We start from the raw sequence: 17,436 nt of genomic DNA on the forward strand, positions 1-17,436 counted from the left end.
CATTTCTAATATTAAATTCTAATATTAAACAATAAAAGAACTTAAACACTGTAGCAACTTACGTAGCAATGAAATAATTTTAAACTGAATAGCTTTAAAAAGTTAAAATAGTTTAAAATATGAATTCTTATAGATTTGGATGGAATCACTAGGTCCCAAAGGCTGTAATAAAAAGCCACATTTGTGCTAGAACAAAACTAATGAGGATGCCAATTGGGCCTCCAAGGGGAGGGCATTCCACAGCTAGGATGCCACAATGCAAAAAGAGCCCTCCAACAGATCTTATTCATCAATCACATGTACTTTGGGAAAGGAAAATGCCCACTTGCCACAGGGTGGTACTTTCCTGCTAACAAACCTAACCTTTTCAAGACCCTGGTGACATGGTCCCATCCCTCCTCTCCTTTCAGCAGCATGTAAAAACATTTTTTGTGCTGTTGAGCTTTTTCAGGCTGATGTGGGTTGGGCTTTTAAATGCTGTGCAATGCACATGTCAAGGTTTGTATATAGTGTTGAATCCATTTTAATATTTTTAAATACTTTTTAATGCTTTTGTATTGTTTTTAGTGTTTAATTTGTTGGTATCCACCTTGAGTGGGAGAAAGATGGGATACAGATAAATTAACAACAATAAAAAATTGGAGATGTTATATTTCATCCCACCAATAGGAAAATGCATGGATGGTGAAAGAGGGTGGTGTTGACATGGAATCACAAGTAGGATGCACAATATATAAAAGTCAAAGCCACTTAGATGAGAAAGGGAGTCTATAGATGGTGGTAGTCAGCAATCCTCTAAAAGAAAGCTATATTTAAGCATAGGCTACCAGAACAGATACAAAATCCAACCATACTGTACCAGTGTGGGAAGCAGCACGAAGAATTTGGGCAAGAATCCTGAAATGAATGCAGAAAAAAATGAGGGTCATGTATATCAGTACTAAAAAGAGCCATTTGACCAGCAGTAAAGATTATGACACCTGCATGGTCACCAAAGCTCAAATTGCGAAAAGAGTGGCAGCCACAGGGGGGAAAGAGACACTCGCAGCTTTGCAGTTACCACAAGCACCTCCCAGCAGTGCAACACAACAGACAAGACATCCATACCCATCCTGCAATAAATTAGCTTGCCTGATTCATTTTGGAGTGAAATTACCTGGGTGAGAATAGAAAATACACCAGGATATTATGGAACACCTTTTGATTTTCTCACCCTAAACAGTCCCATGCAGCAGTGATGAGTGCCTGCATGGGGACCAGTGACCAATTTGCCCCCTCCTGTCTCCTGCCAGGGGGCTGGGGGCTGGGGTCAGCAAAAGTGGGATTTAACAGCCATTTACTGGATACTCTTTCTCCTCCACTACCAAAGTATAACATCCACTAGATTGTCTGATAGACATGGGAATGTGCAGGATTGTCACACTGCTATGATGCAGTTAGGTCATTTGACCATGACTAGATGTTTTCAGAGCAGGACAAGGAATAAAGGAATACTTCCTTTACTGGCTGCTTTAATATTTTGAGTTGTCCTCAGCAACTACTCAATTCCTCAGCCAAGCTACCATGCCTCCCCAGAAAACTGCATCTCCTGGTCCTACTTTGCAGAGCTGAAGTGGCAGATGGACTTTGAAGGTACATAGTAGGCATTGTTCTAGATGTTTCCTTTATTTTGAGTCAGAGCACTGGAACATCAGGGGTTTCTTTCTCAGAAGCTCCATGCTTCTGCATTCACATGTTGTGTGCTTTCAAAATGCTTTCAACTTAGGACACCCCTAAGCCGAACCTATCACTGGGTTTTTAGCATGATTTGTTTAGAGGGGATTTGCCTTTGCCTTTGCCTTTGCCTTTGCCCTTGCCTTCATGTGAAGCTGAGAAAATGTGACTTGCCCAAAGTCACCTAGTGGGTTTCTGTAACCAAGCATGAATTCCAACTCTGGTCTCCAAAGTTGTAGTCTAATACCCAAATCACTGCACAATTCTGGCTCTCTGTATTCACAGGACTAAGAAGAAATAGGAAAGAACAGCCAAAAAAAAAAAAAAAAAGCAACCTGAACCTGAGACACTTTTGACCTAGCCAGCTGCCAGTTCCACTCTTTAGACAAGCTGTAAAACAGGTGGGCTGGTAATAAAGATCTTCCAGATTTTAGCCACCTGCCACTTGAGTGAAGATTAGACAGTGCCTGCTTGTCTCACAAGCAACTAAAAATGGCCATTTCCCTATTGGTGGTTTGCATTTTAAAAAATGAAACAAAACCCCACTGTCAGCTGCCAGTATATCTTATTCCACATTGGAGAGACTTCTTTTATCTTCTTTAATTTTATTGTAGTTTTATTTACAAAGTCTAGTAAATAGTTAAACCATCCATTCCCCACCACAATATATTGTTCAGATCTGTCACTGTTAGAATGCAAAGTATTTTGTGATTTTGTGGTCTGCAACATCCAGCTAATATCCATTAATGGTAAAAGTTTTCCCTTTGATAAGGTTGTCAAGTCATGTCCAACTGTAGGGGGGGGGGTGCTCATCTCCATTACTAAGCTGAGGGAGCCAGCATTGTCAAAGATGACTCTGTAATCATGTGGCCAGCATGACTGCACAGAATGCTGCTACCTACCCACCAAAGCGGTACCTATTTATCTACTTGCACTTTTACATGCTTTCAGACTGCTAGGTTGGCAGAAGCTAGGATTAGCAATGGGAGCTCACTCTGCCATGTGGTGCTTGGGCCTTGAACTGCTGACCTGCTTGTGTTCATCACAGTCAGCATCTTAACCACTGAACCACTACGTTCCTTAAGATGTTTAGGAAAATATCTGCGCTGAAAAAGGGGAAAACATTCTAGAATGGACTGGTTCTTATGAGTCAACACTGATGTCTGCCTCTTTTTTTGCATTTTTTTTTTTTTTTTGGTGGGTGCCATGGTGGGACCTATCATGCTGAGCACCTACATTCCATACTTTACCACTATAGTACTGACAGGGAAGACCAAACTTCCAAATGAATCTCAGCCAAATTTGCCACAAAAGCAAATGGATGGGGGAAACTCTTCAGCCCAAAGTGAGGAACTGGGCTTGAGAGTCAGTCATAACTACTGACAACAAATGTCATGTGACCTGCTTTTTAAAGGCAGACTTAGAAAGAAAGCTTTGGAAGAAAAAATAATGTTGGAAGCAGACAAGGGTGCTATTAATTTTCTGGATTTTTTTTTAAATGTGCAGAGCTAAGGAATTCTAAGAAGTACATTTTAATGATGATGCTTTCTATAAATAGTAGTCTAGTCTATGTTAAAAGGCTGCCTGGGCATTTTAAAACGTCAGCATATCTGAAATTCTCCACATTCCTTTTGGAAGGGAAACTGACCTATTAAAATTCTGGTGGTTAAGTTTTCAGTAAAGCTGATCCCACCCCCTGTTTATATTTGGAATGGAATACACCCCAAAAGCACAAAAACACACAATTAAATTCCTTGGGAAATGTAAAAAGGCCCCTTTCCAAATAATATAAGGGTTCATTGAACATGTATGTGAGGTGATGGGGTTGTGAATTTTCACCCCTCTCTACTCTTTTCCACATGCACCCATGAAAACTTGTGAACAGAGTGCATACATTTATTTATTTCTGATTAAAATATTTACATCATACCCTATATCCTGAGATCTCAGGGCAGTGTACAAATAAGTATATTCACATATCGTCTTCTAAATTAACCCAGTTTGCAGCAATTGAAGTAAGCCTAGGAGAAAGGGGAAAGAGGGAAGAGGAGAGAGAAACTGTGACATTTTAAAAACAGCTGGAAAAATGGGATGACTGAGGATTTACTGGGGCTGTTCCTGCAAAATAGGAATAGTTAGCAAGGGGGTGCTGAAAAGTTCTCGATCCACCCAATTTTCCAAACTCTAAGTGTAATTTTATCACTGTAACTTGAAAGAGTCCTGTTTTGTATTGCAAACTGCCAATTTGCAGGATCATAGCTCTAATTTCTGATTATTTTTTCAGATCACTGATAGAACTATATCAATGAAAGGTGTGGAATTTTCAAGTGGTGAACTCTGGACCATCATGAAGTTCTTGTTGCTGAAGAAGAAAACTCCAAAGGAAATTCATGAGTGTATGATGCAAACATTGAGTGGCAAGTGCCCATCATACTCATTTGTGAAGAGGTGGTGAGCCAGCTTTCAGTGTGGAGATTTTGAGACTGAAAATGCAGCAAGGTTTGGGAGGCATAATGGCATAATGCTGCTTTCCCTCTCCATGTATGTTCGGCTGGCAGCTGAATCTACCTTCAACTTCTGTGGCATGACAGTATTTTCCATGGCGTTCAAGGGCAGCAAGCAGCTCTGTCTCCTCACACCTCACTTCAGGGTTGGGCAACTGTGATACAAGTGGTGGGTCAGTTTTTACCTCCCCCAGTGGGCTGTACCTCCCAGATCAAAAATCAGTCCCACAAGTGACTGGAAGGCTATTGCCAGTTTTTACTTCCAGGTCTTCCAGCCATTTTTTGTCTGGTTTCCATAATTCTAAGGATATTTGGTATTGGGAAAGCACCCAGCAATGACCCCCATTTACAAGGAGGATACTGTATTCTTTTCTGTCCACACAAGGGTAAGATTGGAGGGGGTGATGTACCATGAGCTGGTCCCATGCTGTATCAAATGGCTGCTAGGTGTAAATGGGACTGATTCCCTCCTAACCAGTCAGGAAGCTGGTGACATGGAAAGGACAGAGTGACTTTTGTAGACCTGAGGGGAGAATTAGCCAGATTTGTAAATGATAACTGGACAAGATCTCAAACACTACTGACTAGAAACTGGAAGTGTGAGCTGGGACAGATGTGGAAACATCACACTGAATTGGCAGTCTTTGTATAATGTTTGTGTGTAGACATACATATATACTGTTTTCACCTAACATGCAACAGTCAGAAAAAGACCAGGCTATTAGACACAGCCAACTTTCTAGGCATTTGATTGAAACACAAAAGGTTTGAGCCATTTAGTTAATTCCAAATCTAGATTTCTCGTTGAAATTATTTTAGGCTCTTGCAATATATTGTATAGACCACTTGCAGAAATAATGTTTCAAAATGGTTTCTGGATTTATAGTTTCTTCCCCCATTTATCTTTTGCTAAAATTAGGAAAGAGAAGTCGCATGTGCCAACAAACAATGCAGGAGGCAGATTTGCTTGTTGTGCTTATCAGTCTTTCTGCCAGGAGCTTTTGTTTCCACCTTATCCTCCTTGCAGTGAGAAGGATCAGAAGAATGGGAAGCAGAGGAAAGAGGCATAAAGGCTGTGGGGCGAAAAATGTTCTGTCCACTCCTTGTCCCACTACTTTAACTGAAGGAAAGACTACATAGATCACATTGCTCTGAGCTGCTCTGTTTTTCTTCCTTGCCAAGAGGCACAACACAGTGGCACAGTAAGTGTTCTCTTTCTGTGTTTTACATTTAAAATGAGCTGCTTCTGTTGCTGTTGCTTTTTGCTTCACTGGAGTCATACTATATACTGTGGAGTCCAGCAGTGCAGTGTCTTCCCCATTTTGGTTTCCTTTGAAAGGAAACCACGCTCTTTGAAATATCTGAATTCATCTTATTGACAAATGCACAACTTGGGACATAGGGGGAGGCAAGCAAACATCTGTTAATCTGTAGCAAATTCCACTGCCTCTACTTCAGAAGGCACCCATCCCCTCCAATTGCACACACAGATTAGGAAGCTCAAAAGCAACATCAGCTTATTCTTTGTTTCCTTAATTGTCACTCAAAAATTGCATTGTCTAGTGTTTCTTTCCACTCATAGTCTTGGATCCTAGCTTTGGGGAGGGGGGAATGGGAATATGGGCCCTGCGTCCTCTGGTCATCTCCCTCCCCCCATTTAGAACATTCCAGAGTGGTCCTGTATCAAGAAACAATTGTCTAATAACTAGCATCCATTGAGGGACATTAACTGACTAGCCCAGGATTTTCATAAGTCCAACATTACAACATGCTTTGGCCAAAGGCAGGGGTAAGAATTAGGCAAAGCTCTAGCTATTGCTGAACTGCAACTCCCAGCATTCATCATCATTGGCTGTGCTGGTTAGGATTGTTGGGAATTGCAAAAGCACATAGGCCCATTACAGACGGGCTAAAAAGTACGTGCAGAGCGCGTACTAGGGTTAAGATGGGGCGGTGCTTCCGCACCCCCCTAACCCTAGTGCAAGCTCCGCGCACACAAAATGGTGGTGGCCGTTCCACACGGCCGCCGCCATCGATACGTGACGACCACGCCACCTCCAAACGAGGCGGCGTGGTTGTGACGTATTGGGGTCATGGCAGGGCGCCTAGGGCGCCCTTTCCACGACCCCAGAAGGAGCTCCGTTTCGGAGCTCCTTCCTGGTTTGGTCTGCTGGGCGCAGCCTTCAGACGGCTGCGCCCAGCGGACCAAAGGAGAAAGGGGCCAAACGGCCCTTTCTCCTTCTCTCCGCCGCCGCGGGGTGTCCTTGGGGCTTGAAGCCCCAAGGACACCCCTTTCCAGGCTGCGGGGAAGGGGCCTTTTGCCGCTTCCCCGCAGCCCGGAAAGCGGCGGATCGGGGCTTCAGCGGCTGCCGCTCTGGCCGCTGAGGCCCCGATACAGCGGGGAAAGGGGCGGGTGCAGCCCGCCCCAAATAGGCGGTCTATAACCCGCCATAGTAAGTTTTTCAAATATTATTTGCAGCATTACAGCTCATTGGTTTAAGAGTACGTGGTGAGTTACAGACCTCTCATTTTTTTATAGTAAGGATGACTTCAGTGTTTTGACGCAAGCTAATTTGTGTATCTGAGGCCACCAGTAATATCACAGGGACTAATTAATTGGTATTTATGAAAGTTGCACAATCATGGATAAATCTTAACAGCCATTCAGATTATCTGGGAGAGAATCATGTTACATCATCGAGTCCAGCACTGCAGGTTAGAAGGCCATGGATTTCAGTTGTTCACTTCTACAACAGAATATTTTTCATTTGATTGTGTAGATCATGAAAACTATGGACTGGTCTTAAAGATATGGGTGTACCACAACATTTCCTTATCCGAATGCATAACTTGTACTAAAGAGGCTATCGTCAGGACAGAATATGGAGAAGTAGAGTGATTTCCAGTTGGCATAGGGGGAGGGTCAGTCAAGGGTACATTTTATCACTCTACAGTTTAATTTGTATGCTGAATGTATCATACACAAAGCTGGACTCTGAATAGCAATATTCCCGCATTATCATAATACAACTACCAATTGCATGTTTAGCAATTACATTTGGCTGAGAGATGATCCTAACATGCATTAAAAAAGCATTCTTCAATTAACTGAAATTCAGTGCCCAGTAAATTAGTTAAGACTATAGCAGTGCTTCTCAATTATTTTCTGTCATGCCCCCCCTAGGAAGAAGAAAACATTTCGCGCCCCCCGCGCGACTGTAAATAGTATCATTTGTCTATAAAATCGTTTAAGTACACCTCTGCATAACAGAGCCTCGCGCGCCCCTTTACGGAGCCTTGCGCCCCCCCGGGGGGGCCCGCCCCACTATTTGGGAAAGGCTGGACTATAGTGTTGATGTGAACTTGCTGTCAAATATAGGAGAGCAGCATTTCTTGTATTTTTTTAAGTTCACATGTGATAACCTTGGAAACAACTATAATTAAACTGGAGGCATTGTTAATCATCAGTTATATTGGCATAGGACTCATCTGGTGACTAGCCAGGGGGTGTGCATTGTTCTGTTCAATGTATAGGCTGGCCTCCTGAGAGAGGAATGGGTTTCAGTAAAGCACCTCAGTCACTTGAGAACTTAAAAGAATGCTTGGCTAAATGTGGAAGGCTATAGCAGTACCTGGTTAAAAAGCTTTACAGCTGGTTTAATCAATAACCTGGACTTTTAATTAGTCATTCACTGCTCTCCCACTGCTTTATAGTTTCTTCTTTGCTACTATAAAGTTCTCTTCTTGCATGTAGCTTGGTCATTTACAGCTTGAACATGCCAGTGGCTTCAGGCAGCCTGCTTTTACTTGTGCTTGGGACAACTTACCTCCAAGAAGGAAGCTCTACACCAGGGTCTGTACAAGGTATGGGTATGATTTCATATTCAGCTCTAATCATGTTTTAAAGGCAAAAATACAGATGCTCATATTAGGTCAAATAGATTATCTTCACATCTCTGGCAAATTTATCTCAGTTGCCATCTTTATTCCATCAAGAGCAGCTGCTCAGAATAAAGGTAACCTCACATAACCTGAGCATGGGACTAGACTTATTTCCTTCCTTAGCCCAGATTGTACTGCATATGCAACAGCCTGGCTTTCTGAATTATTTATTGAGTGCCAGCACTGAGATCTGATGGAAGTGTAGTCACTTCTTCTCTAGAGAGAGGATCTACTGCTCTTCCATACTTGTTACAACCAATGTGGACAATCGCGTTCATGGCATTGCCTGCATAGTTGCTGTTTGGATGAACTAAATCACCACCACCACCATCATCATTATCGTCTTCATCTTTTTCTTCTGACTAAAGTGGATCTCTTGTAGATAAAAATACAAAGAACTTAATGTCTCTTAAAAATATCTTTAATCTGGTAAATTTGGGTTGTTGTTTTTTTAGATTAGCATGCATTCATTACTAGCATGCATTCATTAGCATTTTGGATATATGCTATTTGTGGAAATTTGCATGAAGTCAATAAATACACACACACACACACACACACACACACACACACACACACACACACATTTATTCATATATGTATTATTTTGCTTGTGTTGTATCCAGCCATGTTCCTCCACTCACAGCAGAGACTTCTGTGAATGGAAAGCAGATTTCATTTAATTCCCATGATGTCTTTCTGCACCTCAAATATGCTCCAGAGAGTTGAAGGCTCATTTAGAAAATGTAGAAGGTGGCATAGTGGCAGCAGGAGAAAGGGGAGATTGCGGGAAATCTCATCTCTCCCCTTCTGTTCTTGGAGGCCTCCACTGGAGCAAAAAAAATACATCACAATTTTGTGGGGGAAGCACATACACAATTGTCCAATCATCTTGGACTGTATGCTGTGACAATAAAGCATAACATTTATAAAGTTGCTCTATCTGAAATACAAATGAAGCCAGTTGAATGTAGACTGGAATGTACATCGGCACTATTTTATTTATAACAGGTACAAATGTCTCAAGCTATTTTATGAAGAAGCCAAACTGTAGAATGAGGAATTAATTTGAAAAGAAATGTTTAGACACTTGATTATTACATGTCTATTTTGGCTGTTTAGTCAAATATTTGAATATTGACCAATAATTCAGCTACTTTAAGAAAATCAGAAGTGTTTTGAATCTTTATGATATCGTTCTTGTTGTGTTGGATCCCCCCCCCCCATCTCTTTCTGTTCTTTATGCCTTCAGGTTCAAAATGTGGGCAGAAAACCTATGCCACAGATCCATGGTCTTTTTATGGTTACCTCTCACGGATTGTTGGTGGGACCCAGGTGCGCCAAGGTACACACCCATGGCAGGTGAGCTAGCCCTCCCCCTGATAGTTGTAATCCAAGCCACCTTCAATTCTAAGATCTATCACAGAGGAGAGGAAAAACGAGGGTACTGAATGTCTTGGGCTTGGTTTCATGGGTTCTTTTGCAGTACAATATGTTGCTGTTTGCAAGAGCAGTGAAGCACATACTGACAGTGAAAACAACCACCATTGTCTCTGACTTGTGAAAAGACTTTTCTGAATAAGTATATTATCTGCAAGGGAAAAAGAGTCATTATTATAAAGTGAGGATAGTGAATACCTGGAAAATCAAATCTAATTCTCACATAAATAAGTAATGCAAAGAAAGGTAAAAATTGCATCCATCTAAATGCACACACACATGCACCACTCTTACACTTTGCTGGTCCTCGGAGGTTTGAGGAAAGAAAGTCCCATAAATAACTTGGCGAGGTACATAGCTAGCCTCAATCTAAACAGTCCAGAAGCCAAAAGCTTCTGGAGGGCTCATCCAGACTGATTGAAAAGTCTCAGATTTTGTTCCTGTTCCTTCTGATTTGTTATTGTTGTTGTTGTTAGCTGTCCTCGATTCCAACTCATGGTGACCCTGTGGATGACACATCTCCAGGTTTCCCTATGTTCCACTGCTCTGTTTATGTCCTGCAAGCCCATGCTCATAACCCCCCTCCTTCTTCTACACTCTACCTTTCCTAGTATTGTTGTTTTTTTCTAGTGATTCATGCCTTCTCATTATGTGGCCAAAGTATGATAGCCTGAACTTGATCATCTTGGCTTCCAAGGAGAGCTCTAGTCTGATCTGTTCAAAGATTAAAATTAATTGACCTGTGAGGAGCTGGTATAAAAAGTCTTTCTGTGTACCAGGAGCTGACAGCAAATATTCTGGGATAAAGAAAAAAATGTATGGATTTCCAAAATAAAACTAGAAAGAACAGGAACAAAATCTGAGACTTTCTAGTCTCTCTATTCCCATCTGGATGCTCCAAACTCAGTCCAAGTCAGGCAGAAGGATCTGCAAAAGGATAGTTTGAGGAAGGTGTTGCCTGTGATAAGAATCAAGGCCAGGTGACCAGAGGGGAAGATGTCTTTCCCAACCAGTGCCTGGCATTGCTACTAGCAACAACTTTGTGGTCTAACCTTTCTTTTCTACCCAGATGGTTGGTGGAGCCGGAACAGTGGGGCTACTCTTTTTATGTTAAAGCTGTTTGCCTCTGTGCTATCCACTCCCCAAACACTCTTATGTAGGGATGTAAATTGCTGTTATAATTTTCCGACTTCCTGGAGAAGATTGGGAAATGTATTTACTTTTCTTGCCACATGTGAAGTGTGAAATAATTAAAACGTTTCTCAACCATTCTAACTGGAAATTTGCATTTGAAATTTGGTGTTCTGGAATGGGTTTTTTTTTTTTTGTTTTGTTTTTTTGCTTTAATACTAAGTTGAACAGCTAAACAGCAGGAGTGCAATTGAGACTGTCTCTCCCATACGGCTGTTTGTTGGTGGTGTGTGCCTTCAAGTCATGTCTGATTTATGGCAACCCTAAGGCAAACTTATCACAGGGGGTTCTTGGCAAGATTTGTTTGGATGAAGTTTGCCATTGCCTTCTTCTGAGACTGTGGCGCATTCCAGACGCGCAAAAAGTACATACTAGGTACGTACTAGGGTTAGGAAAGGGTGTCCCTTCCAGATGCCCTAACCCTAGTACGTTCCTAGTACGTACAAAATGGCGGCACCCATTCTACATGGTGTCACCATTGGGACGTCACAACCGCGCCGCCTCCAAATGGAGCGGCGCGGAAGTGACATGCCGGCACCGCAAAGCTTTGCGTCATTGGGCGCAGCCTTTACACGGTTGCACCAGTGACACAAAGGAGAAAGGGGCCAAGCGGCCCCTTTCTCTTTGTCCCCGCCGCCGTCGGGTGTCCTTGGGGCATGAAGCCCCAAGGACACCCCTTTCTATGATGCGGGGAAGCAGCCTTTTGCCGCTTCCCCGCAGCCTGGAAAGTGGCAGATCGGGGCCTCAGAGGCTGCCGCTGTGGCAGCTGAGGCCCCGATCTGGTGGGGAAAGGGGTGGGAACAGGCCGCCCCAAAAGGGCGGTCTGTAAACCGCCTGTGAGAGTGTGTCTTCACAAGGTCTCCCAGTGGTTTTCTGTGGTCTAGCTTGCCTGGTGTTTTTTAAAAATGAAAACAAAACAAAACCCTGGAGGACCCTCCATTAAAAGCCCTTTCCTCAGCAGTGTGTCAGTTGCAAAAAACATTCCGTAATAGGAGCATCTTTTTCTGCTACTGGAAGAACAATACAGTGGGGAACAGCCTAGTCTCTCTTACAAGGTAGTTCCACAATCTGGGAGCTGCCACCAAGAAGACCCTCTTTTGTGTTCCCACCAAATGTCCTTCTGATGGTTATAAGGCCCAGAGAAGAGCTTCCCTCAAAGATATTAAAGCCCAGGCAAATTTGTATGAGAGAAGATAGTCTTTCAGATACTTTCAACCCAAATTGTGTTGGTTCTAAAGTCTTTATTAATCCTTTCCCTATCCAAGTAAATGGCTAGGCAGCTGTTTGTTTGTTTTTAAAACATTTTTGTTTACCTTTTTTTGGGGGGGGGGGCAAGTGAATGTTGACAATACCAAATAAATGTTGGGAATGCTTGAAAATTTAGAGCTGTACTGGTGAATATTGACTGATAGCATTCATCTCTGCTATTTACTGCAGACCTAGGGAATATACATGTGAATGTCGATGTTTGCCAGATGATGGACATATAATTTGAGAATATAGATCCTGCTCTCTGCCTTTCTTTTGTAGATGTGTAAAATCATGCCTTTCCTAACGTGACATGTGTTCTGCATGATCCAGGTCTCCTTGAAAAGGAATAACCATCATTTCTGTGGAGGAACTCTTGTTTCCACTCAGTGGGTAATCACGGCAGCTCACTGTGTTGTAAGCAGGTACAGAGGAGAAATTCACTGGGAGGCCGTCATTTCATGTTGTTTATTTTGCATTTATTGGTGGTTTTTTTTTTATATAGATATTTTAAAATATGCACTGCTCTTGATATGCAATATGCAAAACAATGATACACACACACACACACACACACACACACACACAGGGCCAGCTGTAGGTATTTGGCTACCCTAGGCAAAAAATATTTTGGCACGCCCTGTCAACCCTCATAATTATTTTCACCTCTTGATCTATGCAAAAAATTGTACAAAAAAAGCCACAAAGCCGCCCCTAAATCTTGCTGCCCTGGCTGCCTAATTCGTCTATAAGGATGAGCCGGTCCTGTATGTGTGTGGGTACACACACACACACACACACACTATGGTCTGCATCCATGTGCAAGTCATGAGTAGGTTCATCAGATCAAAAAGACAACACTAAATTAAGTTCTCTTGATTTAATGTTTTACTGTAGTTCAGGAAAGCAATTGGATTTATACCTAGACATTTAGTGTGTGTATGTGCACATGTGCATGTACCTTCAAGTTGCCTGTTGACCTATGGAGACCCTATGAATTTTATAGTGTTTTCTTAGGCAAGGAACACTCAGAAGTGGCTTGCTATTGCCTTCATCTGAAATATAGCCTACAGCATTTAGTATTCTCTAGTGGTCTCCCTTCCAAGTACTAATCAGACCCAAGCCTGCTTAGCTTTGAAGACCAGACAGTATCCGGTGCCTTCATGGTATTTAAACCTAATATATTACCCATGTAATTTTTGTTTTGTTTTGTTTTCAAAAAAACATATTATTATTTTTTTCTTGTTCTGATTTTTCCATTAGATATCTGCTCAGTTCACTGTCTGTCACTGCTGGGGAACATGATCTGAATCTGAAAGATGTGGAAGAGCAGACCTTACAAGTTAAACAGATAATCAAACACCCAAAATTTACCAGGAAGAAACCAATGGATTATGACATTGCCCTTCTAAAAATGAATGGCCACTTTAAATATGGTAATATTGTAATCTAGTATGAGAATAATGGTTAGAATCATATCTCTCTCTCTTTATATATCTACAGTATTCTAAACATTATTTATTACTGACAGTCAAAGGGAAATGATTTATAATCAAATAATATTATAGTAGTTGCTTATGGATTTTGGAAATATTTGACTGATATCTTTTAAAAAGTCTTGGCTATTGCCTTTAAAGCCCTATGTAGTTTGGGTCCAGGTTACTTACCATCACCTCCTCTCATAAAATCCACACCATACAGTCAGGTGCTTTGGGGGACATTTACTTCAGCTGGTCAGAACTAGACTGGCAACTGTCACCCTGAGGACTTTTTCATTGGCCACCCATAGACTGTGGAATGACCTGCTGAGATAGATTTGACAGCTATACATTTTATTTGAATTTAAGATCTATATCTTCCAACAGGCCTACATAGTCAATTTTAAACCATGAATTTTAAATTAGTATATTTTAAATTTTATGTTGTATGATTTTAATGTGTCCTGTGTTTTTGTGTTTTAACTTAAATGTGCTTAAATGGTTTGTGTATTTTAATCTATGTTGCACCCCATCTCAAGCCTTGGGGAAAGGTTGGTAAGAAATAATAATAATAATAATAATAATTATTATTATTATTATTATTATTATTTAGGACTTTTATATAGCTTTATTCAGGTCATAACTTTATTCAAGTCAGGTCACATAACTTTTCTCCTGGAAAGCATAAAAAGAAAAACCCTGGGTTCTGACCACCACTCAGTAGCATGGGAACATGTTTTCTGCTAGTGATGGTGATGGAGTAGTAGAAAGCACCTTCCCCTTCTGCGGGGTTAGTCAGAACCCAAGGTTTCTCCTCTGGTTGTCCCAACCTATCTTGATCATCATGCAGAACCAGCTTTTTCAACAAATCACTTATGGGAACGAAGCGTTCACTAATACAAACTGATGGTGATATTTGACACAGAAGGAGAAAATGCCTTACATTGCTTTGCATTGCAGATGTACTCACCCTGGAAGTATTGGAATTTTGGGAATTGGTTCTTTAATTTTTGTAGAAACTGATTCCTAAATGGATGAATGCTACTGCAAGCCATACTGAAAGGGCTATTGGGTGATAAACTGAATTAGCGTTGTTTACTCTAATATGCCACAAGGATTTTGATCTGTCTTGCTGGTAGGTTCAGCAGTTTGGCCAGTATGCCTTCCAGATCCAAATGAAAAATTTGATCCAGGATTTATATGTGTCACTTGTGGCTGGGGCCGTTTAAGAGAAAGTAAGTCTTTGGTATTAACTTTGAAAGCATTATCTTACAAAAGCAAAGTGTGTGTGTGTGTGTGTGTGTGTGTGTGTGTGTGTTGGCGTGCTATATAATAAATCAGTATTTGTGTGACATAATTTTTTTCATAGCTGACAGATTGCTTTGAGACTAGAAGTCCTTTTACATTAGTTATAGCACTTTGATTCCACTTTCATCCTGCAGAGTCTGGAATTTGTTAGTCTGAGGAGGCACTAAAACATTCTGGCTGAGAATTCTAACTACCTCATGAAATTACAAATCCCCAGATTTCATGGCAATTAGAATGAGTCAAAGTGCTATAACTGTCTAGTGATAAAGGCCCCAGGAAAACAGGTAATAATGAATCAGAAGTAGTAAATGGTTTTGAAGTAATTGCAGCCCAGTGTGTGTGTGAAAATGAATGTTCAGGGGGGCAGGGAATTCTCCCAGTAAGAATTCTCTCACTTTCAACCCACAAATATTTAATAATAATATAATAATATGTTTTATTTATAGACCGCTATTCCGCGATGATCATAGCGGTGTACAGTAAAATCGTAATACAATACAAAATACAGTTAAAGGAGGGAGAAGTCCCGTCCTTCAGGCAGTCCAAGATGTTGCTGGTCTGCCTGATGGCTCCCTCTGAGGCCGAGATGACAGTTGAGGAGGGAGGGGCCTCTTCCATCAGGCAGTCCAAGATTTGCAGCCTGGTTCTTCTTCATTCACAAATATTAGATACAGCTGGAAGGTGAGATTCAGGAGCTTCTGTATTATGCAGTGTATTTTAAAAAAAGGAGTACATAATGCTGTTTTTCCTAGGCTATTCTGTGATGTGTCACACATGGATATTCCATCATTCATTTTTGTTCTGCTTTGGATAGGGTCTGTAGTTGTACTTTCTGTGCTGAGCCCATTAAATTGGTGATTAAAACATTGTTGGCTGTCCCACCCTTCCCTGTCCCCCAATTAACTGTTTGATTTGACTGGTTCATAGGAAGAAGAATATCTTAGCAGCAGAGCATATGTTTGACAGACAAAAGGGTCCTACTTTCAGTGCCTGATAATTCCACTTAAAAAGGAGCTGTACAGCAAGAGAGGATGGGAAATATCTCATCCCTGAAACTTGGAAGAGCTGTTGCCAGCCAGAGTAGAAATCCTGGGTGAGAGGGACGGATTCCAACCTGGGATGAAGCAGCTTTTTCTGCTGTGTTTTGCTTCTCAGATGGAATGCTTCCTGAAGTACTGCATGAAGTAGAGCTGCCCATCTTAGACCAGAATGAATGTTCGAGAGTGTTATCAACCTTGAAGAAACCTATTCAAGGTGACACCATAATGTGTGCTGGGTTTCCAGATGGAGGGAAAGATGCTTGCCAGGTTTGTAAAACAAATAGCTCTATCAATGGGATAATTCTTGTTATTTTGCTCCAGGATTACCTTTGTGCCTTTTAAGTACATGTCATATATAGGGAAGCCACCACAGCAATTGTAATCATGATGAGGTTGAGGTTGAGAGTTTAACAGAATGTCCAAGAAATTTTGTTGTAGCTGAGATTGGCAAGAAAACAGCAATGTCAACTGGAATCACTGGGTAGGACAGAGGCTTTAACTTCCTTTTTTGAAGTGATCCTCATGTTGCTAAGGTTTGTGGAGAGAAGCCAACTTAAAAACATTAAAACATTTTTGAAAGAACCAATAACAAACTGTACCACTGGGGGCAATGGTGGCAGTATAACATACCATTTTCATGGTTTCTTTAAACATCCCAATGAAAATGATTTAATTAACTAATTTAATTAATTAAAATTAATAATAAATATATTTTATAATTTATTAACTATATAATATCCCAAACAAATTAATAACACAACAAATAAAAATCTGTATTTCCCAGCACTAATAACAACAAACTCATTTCCCCATTTTGTGTCAAAATGAATTCCAAGCTGTGGGTAGACCATAGGAGTTGAGGAATTGGGGGCCTTCCCTAGCTGCCTGTAGGATCTTACTCCCAAGGCAGTGTAGATTCCATTCCAGTGCTAAATTCTGAATGCAAGAAATGTAATGATCAGTGTAATCACAGCAAGCTTGCTGATCAGGGGTGTTTTTAGGCAGGTACGGACTGCACCAGGTGACACCCTGGAGAGGGTGTGTCATCTGGTGCACTTGTGGGAAGGGACTGCTTTCCAATATGTTCTGGTGCACTTCCATGGGTAGACCAGGACTCCCAGAGACAGAAGGGCTTGGGGAAGACCTGAGCACCTGCCCAGAGGTGGCAAAGAAGATGATTGGGATGTTGTCAGCATACCATGGTGAGAGAACAAGGTGAGTAGACCAGGACAGCCTAGGAAATGAACAGTCGCTTTAGGTTCCCTGATCCACCATCCATTGGTGGCAAGTAGATCAGAGCCTTTCTCTTCCATAGTGGTCCAATTTACTCTTGAGGACTGGCTGGGTTGGGGTGCCAGGGAGCCTGGGGATGATAGCACTGGAGTGACACAAGCCCCTAGTGACACCACTGCTGCAGATCCTCTTTTTTATTATCACAAAACGCTTGCCCTGTTTCAAGCCACCTCCCTTTTGTCACCAAGAGAGCCAAGAAGCACATCCAAAACATGTTGCAGGGCCAAGAAATTTTACTGCCTGAAGTGGAACTCAAAATGGATCTACTTTCTACTTTAA

At 41.5% G+C, this 17,436-nt stretch overlaps 1 protein-coding gene across 3 annotated transcripts in view; it reads left to right on the plus strand.

The window, feature by feature from the left end:
- The first annotated feature begins 5,270 nt into the window (after positions 1–5,270).
- The window catches only part of OVCH2 (ovochymase 2), a 31,463-nt gene continuing 19,297 nt past the window's right edge, over positions 5,271–17,436 (plus strand). For all 3 annotated transcript variants that reach the window (XM_089521241.1, XM_089521242.1, XM_089521244.1), the window contains exons 1-7: positions 5,271–5,419; positions 7,972–8,081; positions 9,412–9,521; positions 12,372–12,463; positions 13,302–13,474; positions 14,656–14,751; positions 15,980–16,131. In XM_089521241.1, the coding sequence (XP_089377367.1) occupies positions 7,994–8,081; positions 9,412–9,521; positions 12,372–12,463; positions 13,302–13,474; positions 14,656–14,751; positions 15,980–16,131 (711 nt within the window). In that variant the 5' untranslated portion in view covers positions 5,271–5,419; positions 7,972–7,993. The remainder of the gene's footprint in view (positions 5,420–7,971; positions 8,082–9,411; positions 9,522–12,371; positions 12,464–13,301; positions 13,475–14,655; positions 14,752–15,979; positions 16,132–17,436) is intronic.

This window comes from Sceloporus occidentalis, unplaced genomic scaffold (assembly GCF_023333645.1).
Source record: "Sceloporus occidentalis isolate IW3139 unplaced genomic scaffold, rSceOcc1.0.p SCAF_4, whole genome shotgun sequence".
Taxonomy (NCBI): Eukaryota; Metazoa; Chordata; class Lepidosauria; order Squamata; family Phrynosomatidae; genus Sceloporus; species Sceloporus occidentalis.